Genomic DNA, 16,725 nt, shown 5'->3' with positions numbered 1-16,725 from the left:
ATGTAAGTCACCTGACATACTCGAGTCATGTGACATACTTGTTGCTTGGGGAATACATAGATATATTTCAGTATATATTTAAAGTTAACACTTTCATGATTGTTTTATGAAGTTGAGGGTTTTTGTAATTAATCTGCAGTTGTTTCTTTTAATAACAATATTAACTTCAACAATACTTTTTATTTCTGCTTTTTAAAAATATTTTAAAAATATCTCTATTTGTTTCTTTTTGATTCAGGGATATATAATAATTTGTAGATGGAAAATGTTTTACTGTCAAAAGGTAGTTAATTCATAGAATACTGAATTATTTATTTCATATCTAACTATGAGAGTTTCCATATTTAGAATGTTTTTTACTGAAAACTAAGAAATTAAGCAGGTCTAATATTTTTGAAATAAAATCAGTATTGTAGCTGCAAGATTGAAAAAAAAGTGTTCATAGTCTATTTTTACACAACAATGATTGCATCTATTATCTGACAGTATTCCCCATTTTGCTAGTACAAATGTAAGTCATTGTATTGTATAGTTAAGTGAAGTAATTTCCACTTAACTATTTTCAGTTTATTTTATGTTGCTGTTAAATTTGGCGTTGAATGACATTTGTAACCAATATAGTTCTAGAATTGAAATATAGTATATAGTTAACTTCTTTTATATATTTTTCTTTTCCTTCAGAATTCCTGTCTTTCTCATTTATTTATTAATATTCAAACTTTGCGACATTACTTTTCGCTATCATTGGCATTTGTTATTGGTCACATTTTCAAAACTACATTGTTGTTAGAAATTCAGAGTTAACACATTTATATTGGGAATTTTGGTAATGGATTACATATAAAATATATAAAAAAAGAAGATGTGATACAATTGCCAATGACATACCTATCAATCAGAGGCATGAAACCTTCAGCAATTTCAGCTTCTATAGGTCATCATACAGCCTTCAAAAACAAGCAAAGAAAATACCGTATAATAAGCTATAACAGACTTCTTCATGATAAAATGTGATAAACACAAACGAGAAGATGTCATCGATGTGAATATATGCAAAAGAAAGAATTTGCCCTAGCTTTAAAACGTGTGTGCATTGTAAAAGTTTGCATTGAACAACACTTGAACTATAATGATTTAATTTGCATATTATAAACAATACTTAGTTTCATTTTCAAAATTTCGAAATAATTAGATGTGTGTTTTGCCTTTTGGAATGTCCTTCCTAGAATATTTTTGTTACATATTATTTAATACTGAAAAATCAATAAAATCTTCATATCTGGTAATATGAGGCAATATCTTCAAATATTTTTAGTTTGAGCAAATGCTAAGTTATCTGACATAATGTTGACATCAAATAAAAAAGTATACGAATGAATGTGTAATGCTGAAACTTTAGTAAAGGTTCAAGAACGATTTGAAACAGGTGAAATGAATTCATATGTCTAATTACTTTTAGTGTATGTAAAGGTACCGAACATTACAGAGCCAATCTGCAATGTTTCCGAATTGTTAACATTATGGAGGGGCTATGAAAATTTTTCTCAGGATATAATAAAAAATGAGGCGTCGTGACTTTGATTCTATTCAGGAACTTCATGACCACCATCTCAACCACTGTCAAGTAATGGATAGAATGTATAGTTTTTAATTAAATCTAAATTTGAGACTAATCAGTTCTTAGTCAGAATGTTCGAATACCACACACACACACACACACACACACACACACACACACACACACACACACACACACATTTTTAACATTTATATGTGTTCACTGTTTATTTCAGGGTATTTAAAACAGAAAATATCCAAATGGATGGTTAACAACATAAGAACATTCTATGAGTCAGATGAGAAATATCTGCTCACAATAACATCACACGGCAATTTTTACAGTGCACTCGGAATCGTTTCTGATGAACAAGTTATTCAAAGATTGAATCCATGGCAAAAGGGTTTAAATATCAATGCATTCCGAGAACAGGGAACATCATCATCGATTGGAAATGTTTGGTGTTCACTTAAAAACACAGAATTAAACCACTTGTGCAGTAAACCTTTGTTTTATTATATGTGCACAAAAGATGACGATCTCTCCAGAAATCCTCACGTATTTATAAAACAATTTGCAATTGAAATTATGAAATATTTTCCAAAAGTTGGACAAGGCATGTATTTTAATACAAAAGTCAGCGGTTATTTATACAACAATGTGTGTCTGATGAATCCAGATGATTGCTTAAATGATATGGTGGTTGAGCCACTAAAAATATACAAAAGCATTGCAAGTCAAATAAATCATCTATTAGTTGTTGATTATGTTAACGACTGTTACCAAAAAGGCGACAATTCTAAATGGAATATACTGCACATTATAGACACAATGGTTAAACATCTACCTGATCAATTTAAAATAATATTGATATCAAGACATAGAAGAGACATGTTTGATATTTTTGGCATCCGAAATGTGTATGTCAAAGGCATAGCACTTTTCGCAGAAGGGAACTATTTTAGGATTTCAGGTAAATACACAATATGTAAATTATATATATATTAAATGACTTATAGATAATAGATTGTTTTTAATATCCGCATTATTAATATATATATAGCATGCTGCTTATTCAATTTTGTTTCCTTTGACCATTAAAGAACACGCTAGTACATTATAACCTGAAAGTTTACACTGCGGAATGTTTGTGCGGAGAGCAAGTATGAGTCCATACATTTTCTCAAAGATATTCTCCGAAACAACATAATCAATTCAATAAAAATTGACATAATTTACCCTTAGATTGTTTAGATTTAAATTTATTGTTTTCAAACCTTCAACTAACACGCCCGCAATAGATGAAAATATACCATACGGATGAAATGCAAGTGATTGTCTTATATTTTGAAAACAAAATAATTACTCGTAATTGAGGATTTTGATCAGTTTTGGCATTTTTGCTGTTTGCTGGAAACCATTATAGACTCACAGATCTGTTCACAACACAGCTACAATGATCAGCAATACAAGATATGCACATTGACAATATATCTGAAATTATGCATTAATTTTACTGACCTCTGATTGATACGAGCTGTATCCATGAAGTTAGACTATTTGTTTACCAATAAAAGGATTTCCATCTTGTGTTTTAGATTCTTATGGATAAACAGAAACTGTAAACAGCAAAATTGGTCACAAATAAGAAATTACAGTTATTTGTAATGGGTTATATAGGGGGATACTTAATTTTTCCTGAACATGAGATAATGGCTTTTCGTTTTTCTGCCACCTTGCTGTAATTGCTTTTGAAAAATGTATGCTTTCTAATAAGAAGAAAACGTATCAGTATTGAGATTTATTTTATTCATTATCAATTGATAATATACACAACGACAAGATAAAACATACTTGTGTAAAGGGTGACCTACAAACCAATGTTTTTTGTCTTCAATTGTGGAGATGGTCTAAATATATTAACGGTATTTTATTTTTATTTTTATTAAAATGCAATAGAAAAGCCTACATACCTATCTATGTTTCTAAAGGAGAAAACCATGCGCACATATTTTTTGTTTGTGTGCATTATAAAGATGAGAAGAAAAAATTTATTTTCTTACTTTTTCAGAATTAGAATTGTCATATGGGGAGCACCATGATGTAATCGGTTTTTGTAAAGACGAAACTGAAATAATCATGTTAGCTGTATTCTTATGTAAGTTGTATATGAAATTATATGTTTCCTTTAGACCTTTCTGCTATACAAATACAGGATGACATAACATGAACCAATGAACGTATACTAGACGTTTATAGTCTCCTGGTATCCTGCTTCTGTTTTCCAGCGAACAGTTATCTTCCAATAACAGGAATAGGAATCAGGGATATGCTTACCCTCCCTGAGCGCCTGAAATCAACCATGGTTTTTGTTGGGGTTCGTGTGGCTCAGTCTTTAGTTTTCTGTATTTTGTTTTGTCTACTGTTTGTCTTTTGCTCGTTATTATTTTTTTTTTGCCATGACATGATTAGTTTGTGTTCGGCAAATGAGTTTGGGAAATCGGATCTTTCGACTTTACTTTACAATACTTACAATATTTTAGTCCCTCATATAATGCAATATCATAAAACGTTTCAACTCTATACACTTTGCAACAGTATTACTTTTTTCTTCTTATAAGAAAATGAAAAAGAAACTGTCATTAACCTTTAATTTCACATTCCGATATATAGATGTTGCAGATTGCATCTGTACCAATGATTTTGAAATAAAGTATATTGCAGATACAGTTTAGTCTGCTTCATATTTTGTCTAACATCTAGAAAATGACAATAAGGGTCAGTTTGGAACTACATAAAACAAAGAAAACGATAATTTTAATTTTCCAGTTGTAAACGTTTTATTTCTGTGTTGCAAAATTCCATCAGCGTCTGCATATGGGATATAAATCTTCCAGTTGATACGATATTCAAGTGTTTGTGTTTCCATCATGATTTCCGTGGTAGAAGGTTACTGCTAGGAAGCTAGGCAGATATGGCATCAAGGGTTCACAGAAGTAAAATTGATGACATCCATTCGCAATCATGATTAAGTTGATCGTTATAGAATATCGGTGTTATTGTTGACCAAGGATATGTTCCAGTTGTCGTAATCATAATGCAGTCTTTTTCTCTTGATTGTGACAAATCTGAATCGACTTATCGCCGTTTATTTACTCGCAATCCTATATTTGCCGGGTGCCACTAGTCGACCAAGAACATGACATAAACACGTGCGTCTGAACCATATTTCTGGATTTTTTCTTCAAGAACGCTTATTTACTGCCAACTCATCCGGAACATTTTATTTTATTAGCTATTAGAAAATGACGAATCGATTTGATTGCTATATTTGCCTTCAGATCTCAACAATTACTTGACTATTGTGCTATAAAGTCCAAATTGATGAATCAATAGCAGCTATATCATTGTACTGTTAAATGATATTGTTCTTGCCTTCCAATTTAAACAAATTCATCACGAATTGAAAGGCATAATCTTCTTTCTATTCCTTCTGTCTAACTTTCATCAGATGATAATACGATTTGCGCCTTCTTTAATAGATCACTTTGTGTCACCAAGAGCTTTTCCGATGTTAGACTAACCAATCTTGCACTTTATTGAATAGTAATCGTTTAACCTATAATGGCATGAGCCCATGTCAATGAAATAATATGTACAGTGGGCTTTCGATTGGTGGTGTCCATTAAATTGACAAAGAAAGAAGGACAAAGAACAAGAAGGCATCTAGGTAAAACATACACATATGAGATAGAAAAAGAAATCAACAAAGCTTAAGAAAATTGACAGGACAGAGACTATGAAGTTGAGAAAATCAATGGTAATGCGAACAATCATACCACATCTCCTATTCTATACTGCCTACGTTGAAAAACATGATCTTTTTCAGTCCGTTATTCACATAGCAAAGATGCAATTACATCATGTACATGTTGGAATAAAATCTAAATGGAAAAAAAAACAATAAATCACGTATATCATCCAATGTGTGATTTGTAATTTATTAAACAGCTGTTTTATCTAAGTTTAAAAAGTGTCATTTTGGGGCTTGTATGAACATAAAAACTGTTTCAGAATAGCAAAGGTAAATTTCTGGTAAGTGGTGGGGTTCGTATTTCGCAGTCTTTTATATTTTATGTAGAGTTTTGTAGACTGTTTTATGTCGTTTTGTCCTTGTCGGTTTTATTTTTATCTTTGGCTATCTCTTTTCGAATTCTTAGATTTGTCGTTTGATATTTTTATAAATAATTGGGAAAGTTTCTACTTATTGACTAACCCGACTTTAGTGTTTTCTCCAGGCTTTAGTGTTAAAATATCGTAGTAGATATGATATGCATAATGTTGTTATTCTTTTGACTATTTCACAATAGAGGTATACTGCTTTGTAAATTCCTATTATGGCAAGTCTATAAAAAACAGACTAAAATTAGGTTTTCTCGTCAATTTTATTTCTAAATTGCTAAAAGTGCTTTCGTTTTACGATTTTTTGTTTGAATGTTCATTTCAATCATATCTATTAGTAACAATCTTTGCATATATATATATAACAGTACCAATATATATTTTTTCCTATTTTATTTTAAAATTGTTGATAGTTTAAACATTGTTAAAATCATTGACACTGAGGAAGGCTATTTGTTAAGCCGAAATATTTGTCAACACGATTTAATAACAACATCTTCGTATAATACCATCTTATATTAGTATCGTTGTGCAAATCTCTAGACTTATATAATTTTTTCCTTATCTGCACAGTATCGTCTATTCTAGACGATCTGGTACATAGTAAATTTGCTGGTTGGTCCTTTTTAGAGACTTCTATATATATATATATATATATATATAAACAAGTCTAAATTGAAAACAACGTTCAAACCTATGATTGCGTTGGATAAAAACCGCAACTTTTATACGTGTGCATGCAAAACAAATTTCTTTGTAGAGGGGTCTAAATACAGCACAAACAACATTTTCCAAAAGACCAAAAAAGTTAAAAAGTATATTTTAACAAAACGCATTTGACTAGCAGGTCGAACAACGGATGTTCTTAAACCCTGCTGACTGCCATGGCGATTGCCAAATAAACGGATCACAGATGTAACACAATGGATCTTAATTATATTAATTTAATACCAAACAGAAAAGAATAAACTTGCGGAAAAGATGGTATACCGCAAACATGAGGTGCAAAAATTTGTACACCATATCCGGATTTCGACAATTAATGTCTCTTCAGTGATGTTAGGAATCGAAACGGTATTTGGAAAGCCATATAATTTACCTCAATTTGGGATTGACTCTTGAATTTTGAAGAGTCGAAATAGGATGAACGGATCATATAAACCCGAAGGCAAATATAATACAAGCCCAAACGAAAAAATATAAACAAGTCTAAATTGAAAACAACGTTCAAACCTATGATTGCGTTGGATAAAAACCGCAACTTTTATACGTGTGCACGCAAAACAAATTTCTTTGTAGAGGGGTCTAAATACAGCACAAACAACATTTTCCAAAAGACCAAAAAAGTGAAAAAGTATATTTTAACAAAACGCATTTGACTAGCAGGTCGAACAACGGATGTTCTTAATATATATATATATATCTTTTGATTAGATATTTGTTTGCGATCTTTTTTTGAATCTATCCCTGTTATTCTGGTTTTAACACTATTGTATTGTACTTTTAATTAGTAAAATGAATAGCGTAGTAAGTCTCTTTTGATGACAAGAAAGTAACATTAACAGTACCAATGTTACTGCAACAGATGCGCATTACGAAAATTGATGACTCTTCAGTGATTCTCGAGGCCACAATATTTAAAAATTTAAAATTTATTCAAAAGAGCGGAAATAAAGAACAAACATTGTAGCCTTAACTGGGCAAGGAATCAGAGCTTTGCACGAGGAAGATATATTCCTTAATTTAAGATAATTTCTCAAATTTTTATAACATAAAATTTCACTAGCACAATATCTGTATTTTCATTCCATTACCAAAGTAATGGCTACTGGGCTGGTGATACCCTCGTTGACTTACAGTCTACCAGCAGAGGTATTTATACAGTGGTAGTAATAACAGTAACGGAACCAGTTTTACTGCACTGTCCCTTTAGTAATGCTCTAGGCAAAAGGTTTGAAACCACACTTGTTTGCTCAGATGTGCATATTTTCTTTAATAATACTTGTTGCAACCTTTGATTTAGGATTTTTCTGTGTTAAACTTTTTAAATTACTTTTCTGTGTCATTTTCTTGAACGATAGGTTATAAAACCGCCACCTCTGTAGTTATTCAATTTTGATGCACTGACATTTAAATCTAGCATACGGTGCTAAAAATGGATTATCAAATATTGTTGATGAAAAATAGAACTTTAAGCACAACCTGTTGATGCCGGTCGTGCATAATAATTAACTATTTATATTTCAAATGTTCTGATAGATACGAATTTGGCCACTATAATGCTGAGTGAATCAGTTTACTAATTTGTGAGTTGTCATAAGAAAATATTCCATTTTGAAGGAGGAAAGTCTTGAATTTGTCAATTTCTAAATAATTATGATTTTTTTTCCAGACTTTGTCAGATCGATCAGATTTGAATTGCGAACTGACCAATGTTTGTTCTTTATCCTGTTATGTAAGTTTATGTGATTAGAATTGTTTTAGTTTCTATTCTATTTATATTTTCTTTATGTATGTAAAAGTTAAGATATTTAATCAGCTAGTTCATTTATATGATTTTTAGTTTAAAACAACTATATACACAGGATTTATTTGTTTTACACAGTTTTGATTTAGAAGAAAAAACCGACATGGTTAGAAAATACAAATAATTTCACCATTACTAACACAACTTTCGTTTATTTTTACTGTATTCCTGTCACGTAATGTTGTCATGTTTGCGGTATTTGTAACATTGACATATAAGCGGGAGGTTTAGCTAGCCATAAAACCAGGTTCAGCCCACCATTTTTCTTAAAACGTCCTGTACCAAGTCAGGAATATGGCAGTTGTTATCAAATAGTCCGTTTCTATGTATGTTGGCGTTTTTTTTTGTAGCAGTTCAGTGTTTCTGTTGTTCAGTTGTTTTCCTCATATAGTTGATGTGTTTCTATCGGTTTTGGTTTGTGACCGGATTTATTTTCTCTTAATCGATTTATGACTATTGAACAGCGGTGTACTACTGTTGACTTTATTTATTGGAATAATATACAGATAATAGTAATGCTTATTCAGACAATCGTAGTAACGTCGTAAACTATTTCTGTAAAGGTTCATTTTCATAATAGTAAAGAGATGGATATGCTAGATCGTGTATCAAAATGCATTTGCCATGAAATTGCAGTGGAGGACATGAACATTTTATGTGATTTTATTTATTTTTTAACTAATTTGTTAGACATTTAAGCATGCAATTATTTCAATTGATTAACGTTTTCAATTTTAGAGATTTGTATTTTGGTCACTTCCTCAGTTATTATGAATAATATGTCAATAACATTATGTCTATTAAATCACTTCATTTGAACTTGCTTTTAATTTCAATCAATACTTTTGTGGTACTAAATTAGCTGTATTATGACTACATTAAATGTAGACGAATAAAAAGTTGTCAAGAATGTTGAGAGATCCTGTCATTTTTTGCAGGAGTTATCTAAATTGTACTTTCATTATTCATTTTTCAACATATATCTAGTGGTTATATGATCTAAAATATGAGGCCGTGTTCTAGATATAAAGAACGTGAATTTTATAAGTACTATTTAAAGAAGTAATTTACCTATTTAAAGACAAAAACTCAAAATTGTTCATTTAAAAGCATGTTTAGATTAAATAGCCTTAGTTGACCATTTGATATTTTATATAGTTTGATCATTGCTAATAATGCGAAACTATTCATTTCTATCATGTCTTGGACAAAATTATTTTTACAGTTAGTTCCAGTCTACACTATTCATTTTCAAAATCACCCCGTGGGTGTCTCTGGAATAAAAATATGGTCACTATGGTCTTTTTCCGATCGGCCGTAAAACCCATTCCAAAGTGGGGCGCCCGTTTGGCTGTGCAGGATGTACATGTACTCAACCACGTCCGGTCAGAATAGGGACATTAAATCCGATGCCTCGTGTAGAGAGAGAGTGCCCTGTGCACTTTAGGAACCTTTGCAACAACTCTTTGAGGGTTCTGTAGGTTCCCTGTTACAAGGCTACATTTCTGTCCATATCCAATATACTGTCATTTTCCAAGGACAGTCCAAACCAGACTGTTCTTCATATCGGACGGTCTATTACATGACCTATTTATTGTATATATTGTGAATTTGTTCTCGTCCTGAACATGCATGAATTATTTGCCACTGGACGTTAGGCAACCGAAAGTCAATCAACCAATCCTTTTTTCGACTATTTTTACGCTTTTTTAGCCTGTTTTAATCAATAGCACGATTTTCTTAAGGTACCGATCAATTATCTTCGTGGGAAAATTTTTTTTTTATTACGTTAATAAAAAAGCAAAAAAAATACAGGAACATGTTTTAAAACTCCACGTTGAAACCCAAGGCCTTCTTTTTCAATTGAATCAAACGATTTTTATCACTTCCCGCATGAAACAAATATATTTTTATAAACATTAATTTGAATTTAAATAATTTATCTATCTAAAATTGATATGATGTGCATGTTTGTTTTTTCGGGGTCATTTTGGCCTTAATTTCGGTCTGAATGATTTATATTAATAGAAGGAAACATTACGGATACGGAAATAAGACAGTAAAACAACGAACAAAATTACCAGATTGAGAGACATCCAGAATACAACATACATTCTTAAACAAAAGTCATAATGAAATACATCTATGTCAAGCACCGAATCATTCCGAATATTTAAAATTTGGGATACTATAAAAACACAAAGTATTATAGGCCTGCCCCCAACTGCAAATTTTCAAGGAAAAGCAGGAAAAAGTATATTGATTAAAGGTATATGTATATCATCGATTTACCTGTTTTAGAATATTTTTTTTGGAAAAGGGGGGGGGGGGGGGACTGGATCATTCAGTCAACGAAATGGTTATTCATTGTGTCTTCTTTGTTTCACTTTTATATATTTACATTCTTTTCGTTTTAATGAATGAAGCATAACCTGAACCCGTCTTCACTAAAGTCAAATTAAAAGATTGCAATACTGCGGATTCAAATGAGTTGAGTTATTGACTTGCATGCTAATAATACATCAGCGATGTTTTTTTTCGTATTTTGACAAAATTGAATGAAACTGAATGCTAATTGCAAAATTTTGTTTTACTATATTCCGCTTTCATAAATGTTTGAAACAAATAAATCATATTTCAATTATTTTTTGGATAATTTGTAGCTAACGCCCCTTTAACAAACCTTACATGATTCAATTGGAGAGAAAAAACGAAATCAGTATTGCTTCAAAATTTGAAAAACTGAATTGATGTTTCTTTTACAAAAATATCATGCCCAGTGATTGAAAAGCAAAATTTGTTTTTTCATGTAAATGAACTCAATTTGTCATTATGCCATTGAAATGTACAATTTTGCTGCATAGTAAACACCTTATAGCGATTTATTCCAATCCGGATAAGTTCCGAAATTACAAAAGTTTTTCATCCAGTTGAAGCTATCTGGTTTGGGGTATAGTTATTTAATAATTTATTTTTAATGTAATATATCTTAAAGATTACTGTATAATTAATACTATATATATATATATGTATATGCTCGGAAACGGGCCCTTCAATTGGATTCAATAAATATTCTTATTCTTATCTGGATTCCTGTTTAAGCAATGTATTATGCATAACACTTTTCAAAGATACATTTTTACCATCGTAAACACTTCAAACAAAGCATTTTTATGATTTTAATTTGTGTTTTAAAAAAGTAAAGCATAATCTATCAAATTGTTCGCTTTTTAAACGTTTTCCTCCATCAGCTCGTTACTGATGATCTTTGTTTTTGCGACCCTTAACTAAAACTGGAAGTTGTCTACGTTATGTTTTTTTTCAGGATTGGACTAAATAGCGATAAGATGTATTTCATAGATAAAAATACTAAGCCTTTCGACGAATCTGATCTCATTTTATTTCTCGTTAATGGGTTTATAACTTTCTGCATGTCAAAGACTTCTAGATTTCCAAGAACAAAATTGTGAGTAGCCGAAAGGATTAGCTCACTTGTTCCTTCAGAGCAGCGCACGTCGTTTAGTTCTGTTTTAGCATTACTGTTTATTTGTTTGTTTTTCAAAAAGATGTTTTGTTTCTTTTGTAATTTTGCGTTTGTGTGTTTCAGGTTGCTGTTTTATAAAAGTAGTGACTTTATGTAGCGTAATACTATTTGCTCCAACACTGTTAGTTATCTCATGTAGGTATCACATTATATATCTTATATACCATCAATATAGCCTAGAAAATATCTTATATAAATAATACCATACATTGCTAGATCAAGATTACTGTAATATATAAAAATACCTGCACTTGCAAACACTCTTATACAATTTTGTTGATCAAATTTATACTTATTAATAATCAAATTGTGATAACCAGAAAATTTTAATATATCAGATTTGACAATTCAATTATGTGACAAAAGGGTAAAATAGTATAGCTTGTCGATAATATAATTTCTTAAATGGCTATCAAGCCGTTCCAATATTAGGTACTTAAACTGTTCAAAATCTGGACAGTTTATATTTTATTTTAACACGAATAACTAGTTATATATAATAAGGAGGTGCCGTACAATTTCAAAAATAGCACAAAACAATTGTCTCAAACAGGCACACATATTAAAGGGTGTTCCCTCCTTTCTCTACCAGATAAGATAATAATTACATTTCGATTTTTTTTTAATTTATTTTACAGTTGCATGACTGTAAATTATTGCTTTTGAAAGATCAATCTTAAATCTTTTGGTATACTGTTCTTCATTTTGCTTTTATGAGTATGCATCTATCCAAAATTATTTAGTCTTACAGAAATCGGCTGCTTGTGACTATTTGTTTTTAAGTTTTAATTCAAAAGAATATTTATGTCAAAGCTATGTACAATAATATGTTTATAAATATGATACAAAAACAATCTTGAATTGTACACTTGAATTAATTATGATAAACCATTGGAGACCATAAAACAGATGTAATAAAATCAAATATGCCATAAAGAGTTATATATTGTCTTATTTCAACTGGAAATCCGACTGGATAATATTTAATCAATACTTGTATATTGATCATTTATTATTTATTTTCGTATACATGTAGTTAGTCATTTGAATAAACTCATCATAGATACAAGAATTAAAATTGTGTACGCCTGACACATATTTTAAATAAAGTCTCATCAGAACTGAGATGTTCGAATCAAAAACGTTCAAAAGGCCAAATAAAGTACGAAGATGAAGAGCATTGAGGACTCAAAAAGGTACTCTATTTCGGGGGTAAAAAGTCAATAGTATTTCGAAGAATTCAAAGTTTTATAACCATTAAATTCATGATTTTGATTGTATCAATGATAATTCATGTCAACACGGATGGGCTGACTACTGGGCTGGTGATAACCTTGGGGAAGAAACCTCAACCAGCAGGGGCATCGACCAAATGGTTTTTTAATAACAAACACTTGATAGGATCCTGGATTAAAATTTTGTACGTCAGACGCGCATTGAGTCTACAAAAAAGCTCCTCAGTAACGCTCGAATCAGCTCTTCTTTGATTTTGATTTTGATTTTTGGTGTTTAACGCCACTTTTAAGCACCGCTTTTGGGCTATTTCGTGGCGGCCAGTTTTTATTGGTGGAGGAAGCCGGAGCGCCCGGAGAAAACCACCGACCTTCGATAGGAAAACTGACAATCCTAGTCAATTAAGATTGGAGTCGAGTGCACCCGCACGAGCGGGGTTCGAACTCACAACCTCAGTGTTGACTGGCTAGTGATTACAGTAGTGACTACTTAGACCACTCGGCCACCGAGGCCCCAGCTCTTCTTAAAAGACACACAGATACACACATATACTCACAACAGCATGAAAGCTGATATTTCTATTAAAATCACTGCATAATCCATATTTTTCACAATGGGACACTACTGCATAAACATATACAAATAAAATAGAAACAAATGATAATTATGCAGGAAGAATAAAACCCTTACAAAACTCATCTATGTATTTCGAGACAAAGGATGGTCCTTTTTGACCATTTGTCTTATATTTAGGGTATGCGTTTCAGATGAAAATAGTGTCCTTAAAGGATTACATTTTAACGTAATATAGTAATTGTATTCTAGAAAGTAAAAAAGAAAGTCAATTAATCTTTATTTACCAAGTTAGTTGTTATGACTGTATCTCTGTGGCTATTACGTCTTGGTAAAAGTCATTATATATTTTCAAATTTATGTTTTTATAGTTTTTAGAATGCTTCCATCATCAGGAAAAGTAAAGCTTGTACATAAAAGTAAGTGAAAGTTTATAGACTTTGTTGAACTCTTATATTCTTATGTTTCTTGAGAAGAAAACATAAAGACTTCATTCTAAAAAAAAATCATGCATTAAATCACTTTTGTAAAAATATTTACAGTATGGCAGGTTTACACTTGGTCTTATAGGTGGAGCACATACATGCTGTATTTTTGAACTAGTAACTAAGTGAAAGTATTTCAAAATTATTCAATACAACAAAATAAACCATATGAAACATACCTGTCATATAATTTGAAACGACAGACGGCGTTTTTTCTACACAAGACTCATCAGTGGATCTCCAATCAAACCGCTTGGAAGGTCAAACAAAATACGAAGTTTAAGAATATTTAAAACCCCAAAAAACTGTCATAATTCGGCTAAGACCCTCTTTGTCTTGTTTTGGATTTAATAACCTAGTGATTCGAATTTTTTCTACAACAAATTTACAGAAAATTTATATGTTTTGGAGTTTAGTGTGACGTCCATTTTCACTGAACTAGCACAATTTTATTTAGGGGCCAGCTGAGGACCACCTCCGGGTGCGGTATTTTCTCGCTGCATTGAAAACCCTTTGGTGGCCTTCGGCTGTTGTCTGCTCTTTGGTCGGGTTGTTGTCTCTTCGACATATTCCCCATTTCAATTCTTAATTTTATGTATCTATGATATGTCTTGGATTTCCTTGTTAATACACAGATGCTGTCTATTTGGATGGTGATACCATTGGATTTGGAACGTCCAACATCAGTGGCATCAATATATAAAAAAATCTCTGAAACTGATATTATCAAGATGCTTGATATTTTGATTGACGCTCCTCTTCTAGTCGACTTGTTCCTTTATTTATATGAGGCTGACTTCATACAGGAGCTTCTTAGGAAGATTAAAAAGAAGCCAGCATTATCTTTTAACTTCACTTTCCGCTATATAGATAAAGTCCTCTCACTAAATGATTTAAAGTTTTGTGACTATGTTGAACGCATCTATCCCATCAAACTTAAAGTAAAGGATACAACAGATACATTTAAGTGTACCTCATATCTTGACTCACATCTAGAAATTGACAATGATGGTTGGTTGAGACCAAACTTTACGACAAAACAGATGATTACAGCTTCTCAATTGTTAATTGTTCATTTCTATGTAGAAAAATTCCAGCAGCGCCTGTTATATAGAATATATCCCCAGCTGATATTACAGGATTTGTGTTTCCTATTATGATTTCCTTGATAGAAGATTGCTGTTCTCAAGGAAGCTATAAAACCAAGAGAACGCTATCACGAGTTGGTTGACCGGTATTGAATATATGTTTCTTAGATGACGACGACAACGTTTCTATTGTCGTAATAGCTGTTTATGGCTATTTGTTTTTTAGTTTTTATTTCAAAAGAGTCATCATAATCGAAGCTCCCTACTATACGAATGTTCATGAATAGGATACACAAAATCTTGCACCTGTGTTAATCATGATAAACCTTAAAAACCCGTCGAAAAAGATTGTACAATTTCAAATATGCCAAGGATCTGCTTACCCTTTCAGAGCACCTGAGATTACCCCAAGTTATTGGTGGGGTTCATGTTGCTCAGTCTTTAGTTTTCTATGTTGTTTTTTGTGTACTATTGTTTGTCTGTTTGTCTGTTTGTCTTTTTCTATTTTAGGTATGTCATGTATGTCGTTGTCAGTTTATATCGACTAATGAGTTTGATTGTCCCTTTGGTATCTTTCGCCTCTCTTTTATTAAGACTCCAATTATGTTATGTAATTTCAACGGGAAATCCGACTGAGTAATACTTAATCATTAATTAAGTATTGATCTTTTATTGTTTATTTTATATATTTAACATAAATGTATGGAGACGATTGAAGATCTTCTTATAAGACGTACGGATATACACTAGTACTCACAAACGCATTAATAGTGACATTGCCACTGACCTTTATTCTATCAAGTGTATTGTTGTTACTTGGTCTATGCGACTTTAGCGTTTTTAAAACTGTCATTTTATGACGTTTTATATATTTATAGATGTGGTGGCTGCATCGGAAAAAGAAGAGTATAACTATAAATGTAAGTGAGTGTAAATAGACCTTTGAATGTCTACTCTTAATTGCTAATAGATCTTGAGAAAAAATCTTCTGACTGCATTCTAAACTTATTCTAGCATTGAATTATTTTGTGTAAAAATACTGCCAGTATGGTTGAGAAACTTTCACAAATTTGTTTTCTCTAAGTGCCATTATCGAAGGTCGGACATTCCTTACTTACTTATTGTTACAGTATAACAGCTTGTCATGTGAAAATTTTGGTTGTACCAAAGCTAAGCTGTATTATGAAATCATAAAAAAATATGGAAGGTCCGATCAAATACGAAGTTGAATAGCATTTGGACAAGAATTCCAAAAGGTTATCTTTATACGACCAAGACCCTCTATGCCTTGGAATTGAAAAGTCTTAGAGTTTTAAATAATTTAATATTTTATACAAAGTAAATTGACAGAAAATCGAGATAACAATGATACATCTTTGTCAACACAGATATTCTGATTAGCGGCCATAGGCTGATGATACCCTTTAGTCGAAAGGTCCATCACCAGAGTCATCAGCATGGTGGTTTTAAAAGTCATCAAAAATAACTTGTTTTTAATTTGGTATACTGTCTTCAGAGGAATATTCAACGGCATA

General features: G+C 31.5%; 1 protein-coding gene across 1 annotated transcript in view; it reads left to right on the top strand.

Moving 5' to 3' along the window:
• LOC127711185 (uncharacterized) overlaps positions 1 to 16,725 on the top strand; it is a 51,936-nt gene that overhangs the window by 20,486 nt on the left and 14,725 nt on the right. The window contains exons 2-7 of the mRNA XM_052217154.1: positions 1,794 to 2,531; positions 3,630 to 3,716; positions 8,133 to 8,195; positions 11,875 to 11,946; positions 13,989 to 14,036; positions 16,069 to 16,110. Of these exons, the coding sequence (XP_052073114.1) occupies positions 1,794 to 2,531; positions 3,630 to 3,716; positions 8,133 to 8,195; positions 11,875 to 11,946; positions 13,989 to 14,036; positions 16,069 to 16,110 (1,050 nt within the window). The remainder of the gene's footprint in view (positions 1 to 1,793; positions 2,532 to 3,629; positions 3,717 to 8,132; positions 8,196 to 11,874; positions 11,947 to 13,988; positions 14,037 to 16,068; positions 16,111 to 16,725) is intronic.

The sequence above is a fragment of the Mytilus californianus genome, unplaced genomic scaffold (assembly GCF_021869535.1).
Source record: "Mytilus californianus isolate M0D057914Y unplaced genomic scaffold, xbMytCali1.0.p SCAF_8, whole genome shotgun sequence".
In the NCBI taxonomy this organism is placed as follows: Eukaryota; Metazoa; Mollusca; class Bivalvia; order Mytilida; family Mytilidae; genus Mytilus; species Mytilus californianus.
The sequence above is the reverse complement of the archived record's forward strand: the minus strand, read 5'-3'. Positions and strand labels throughout refer to the sequence as shown.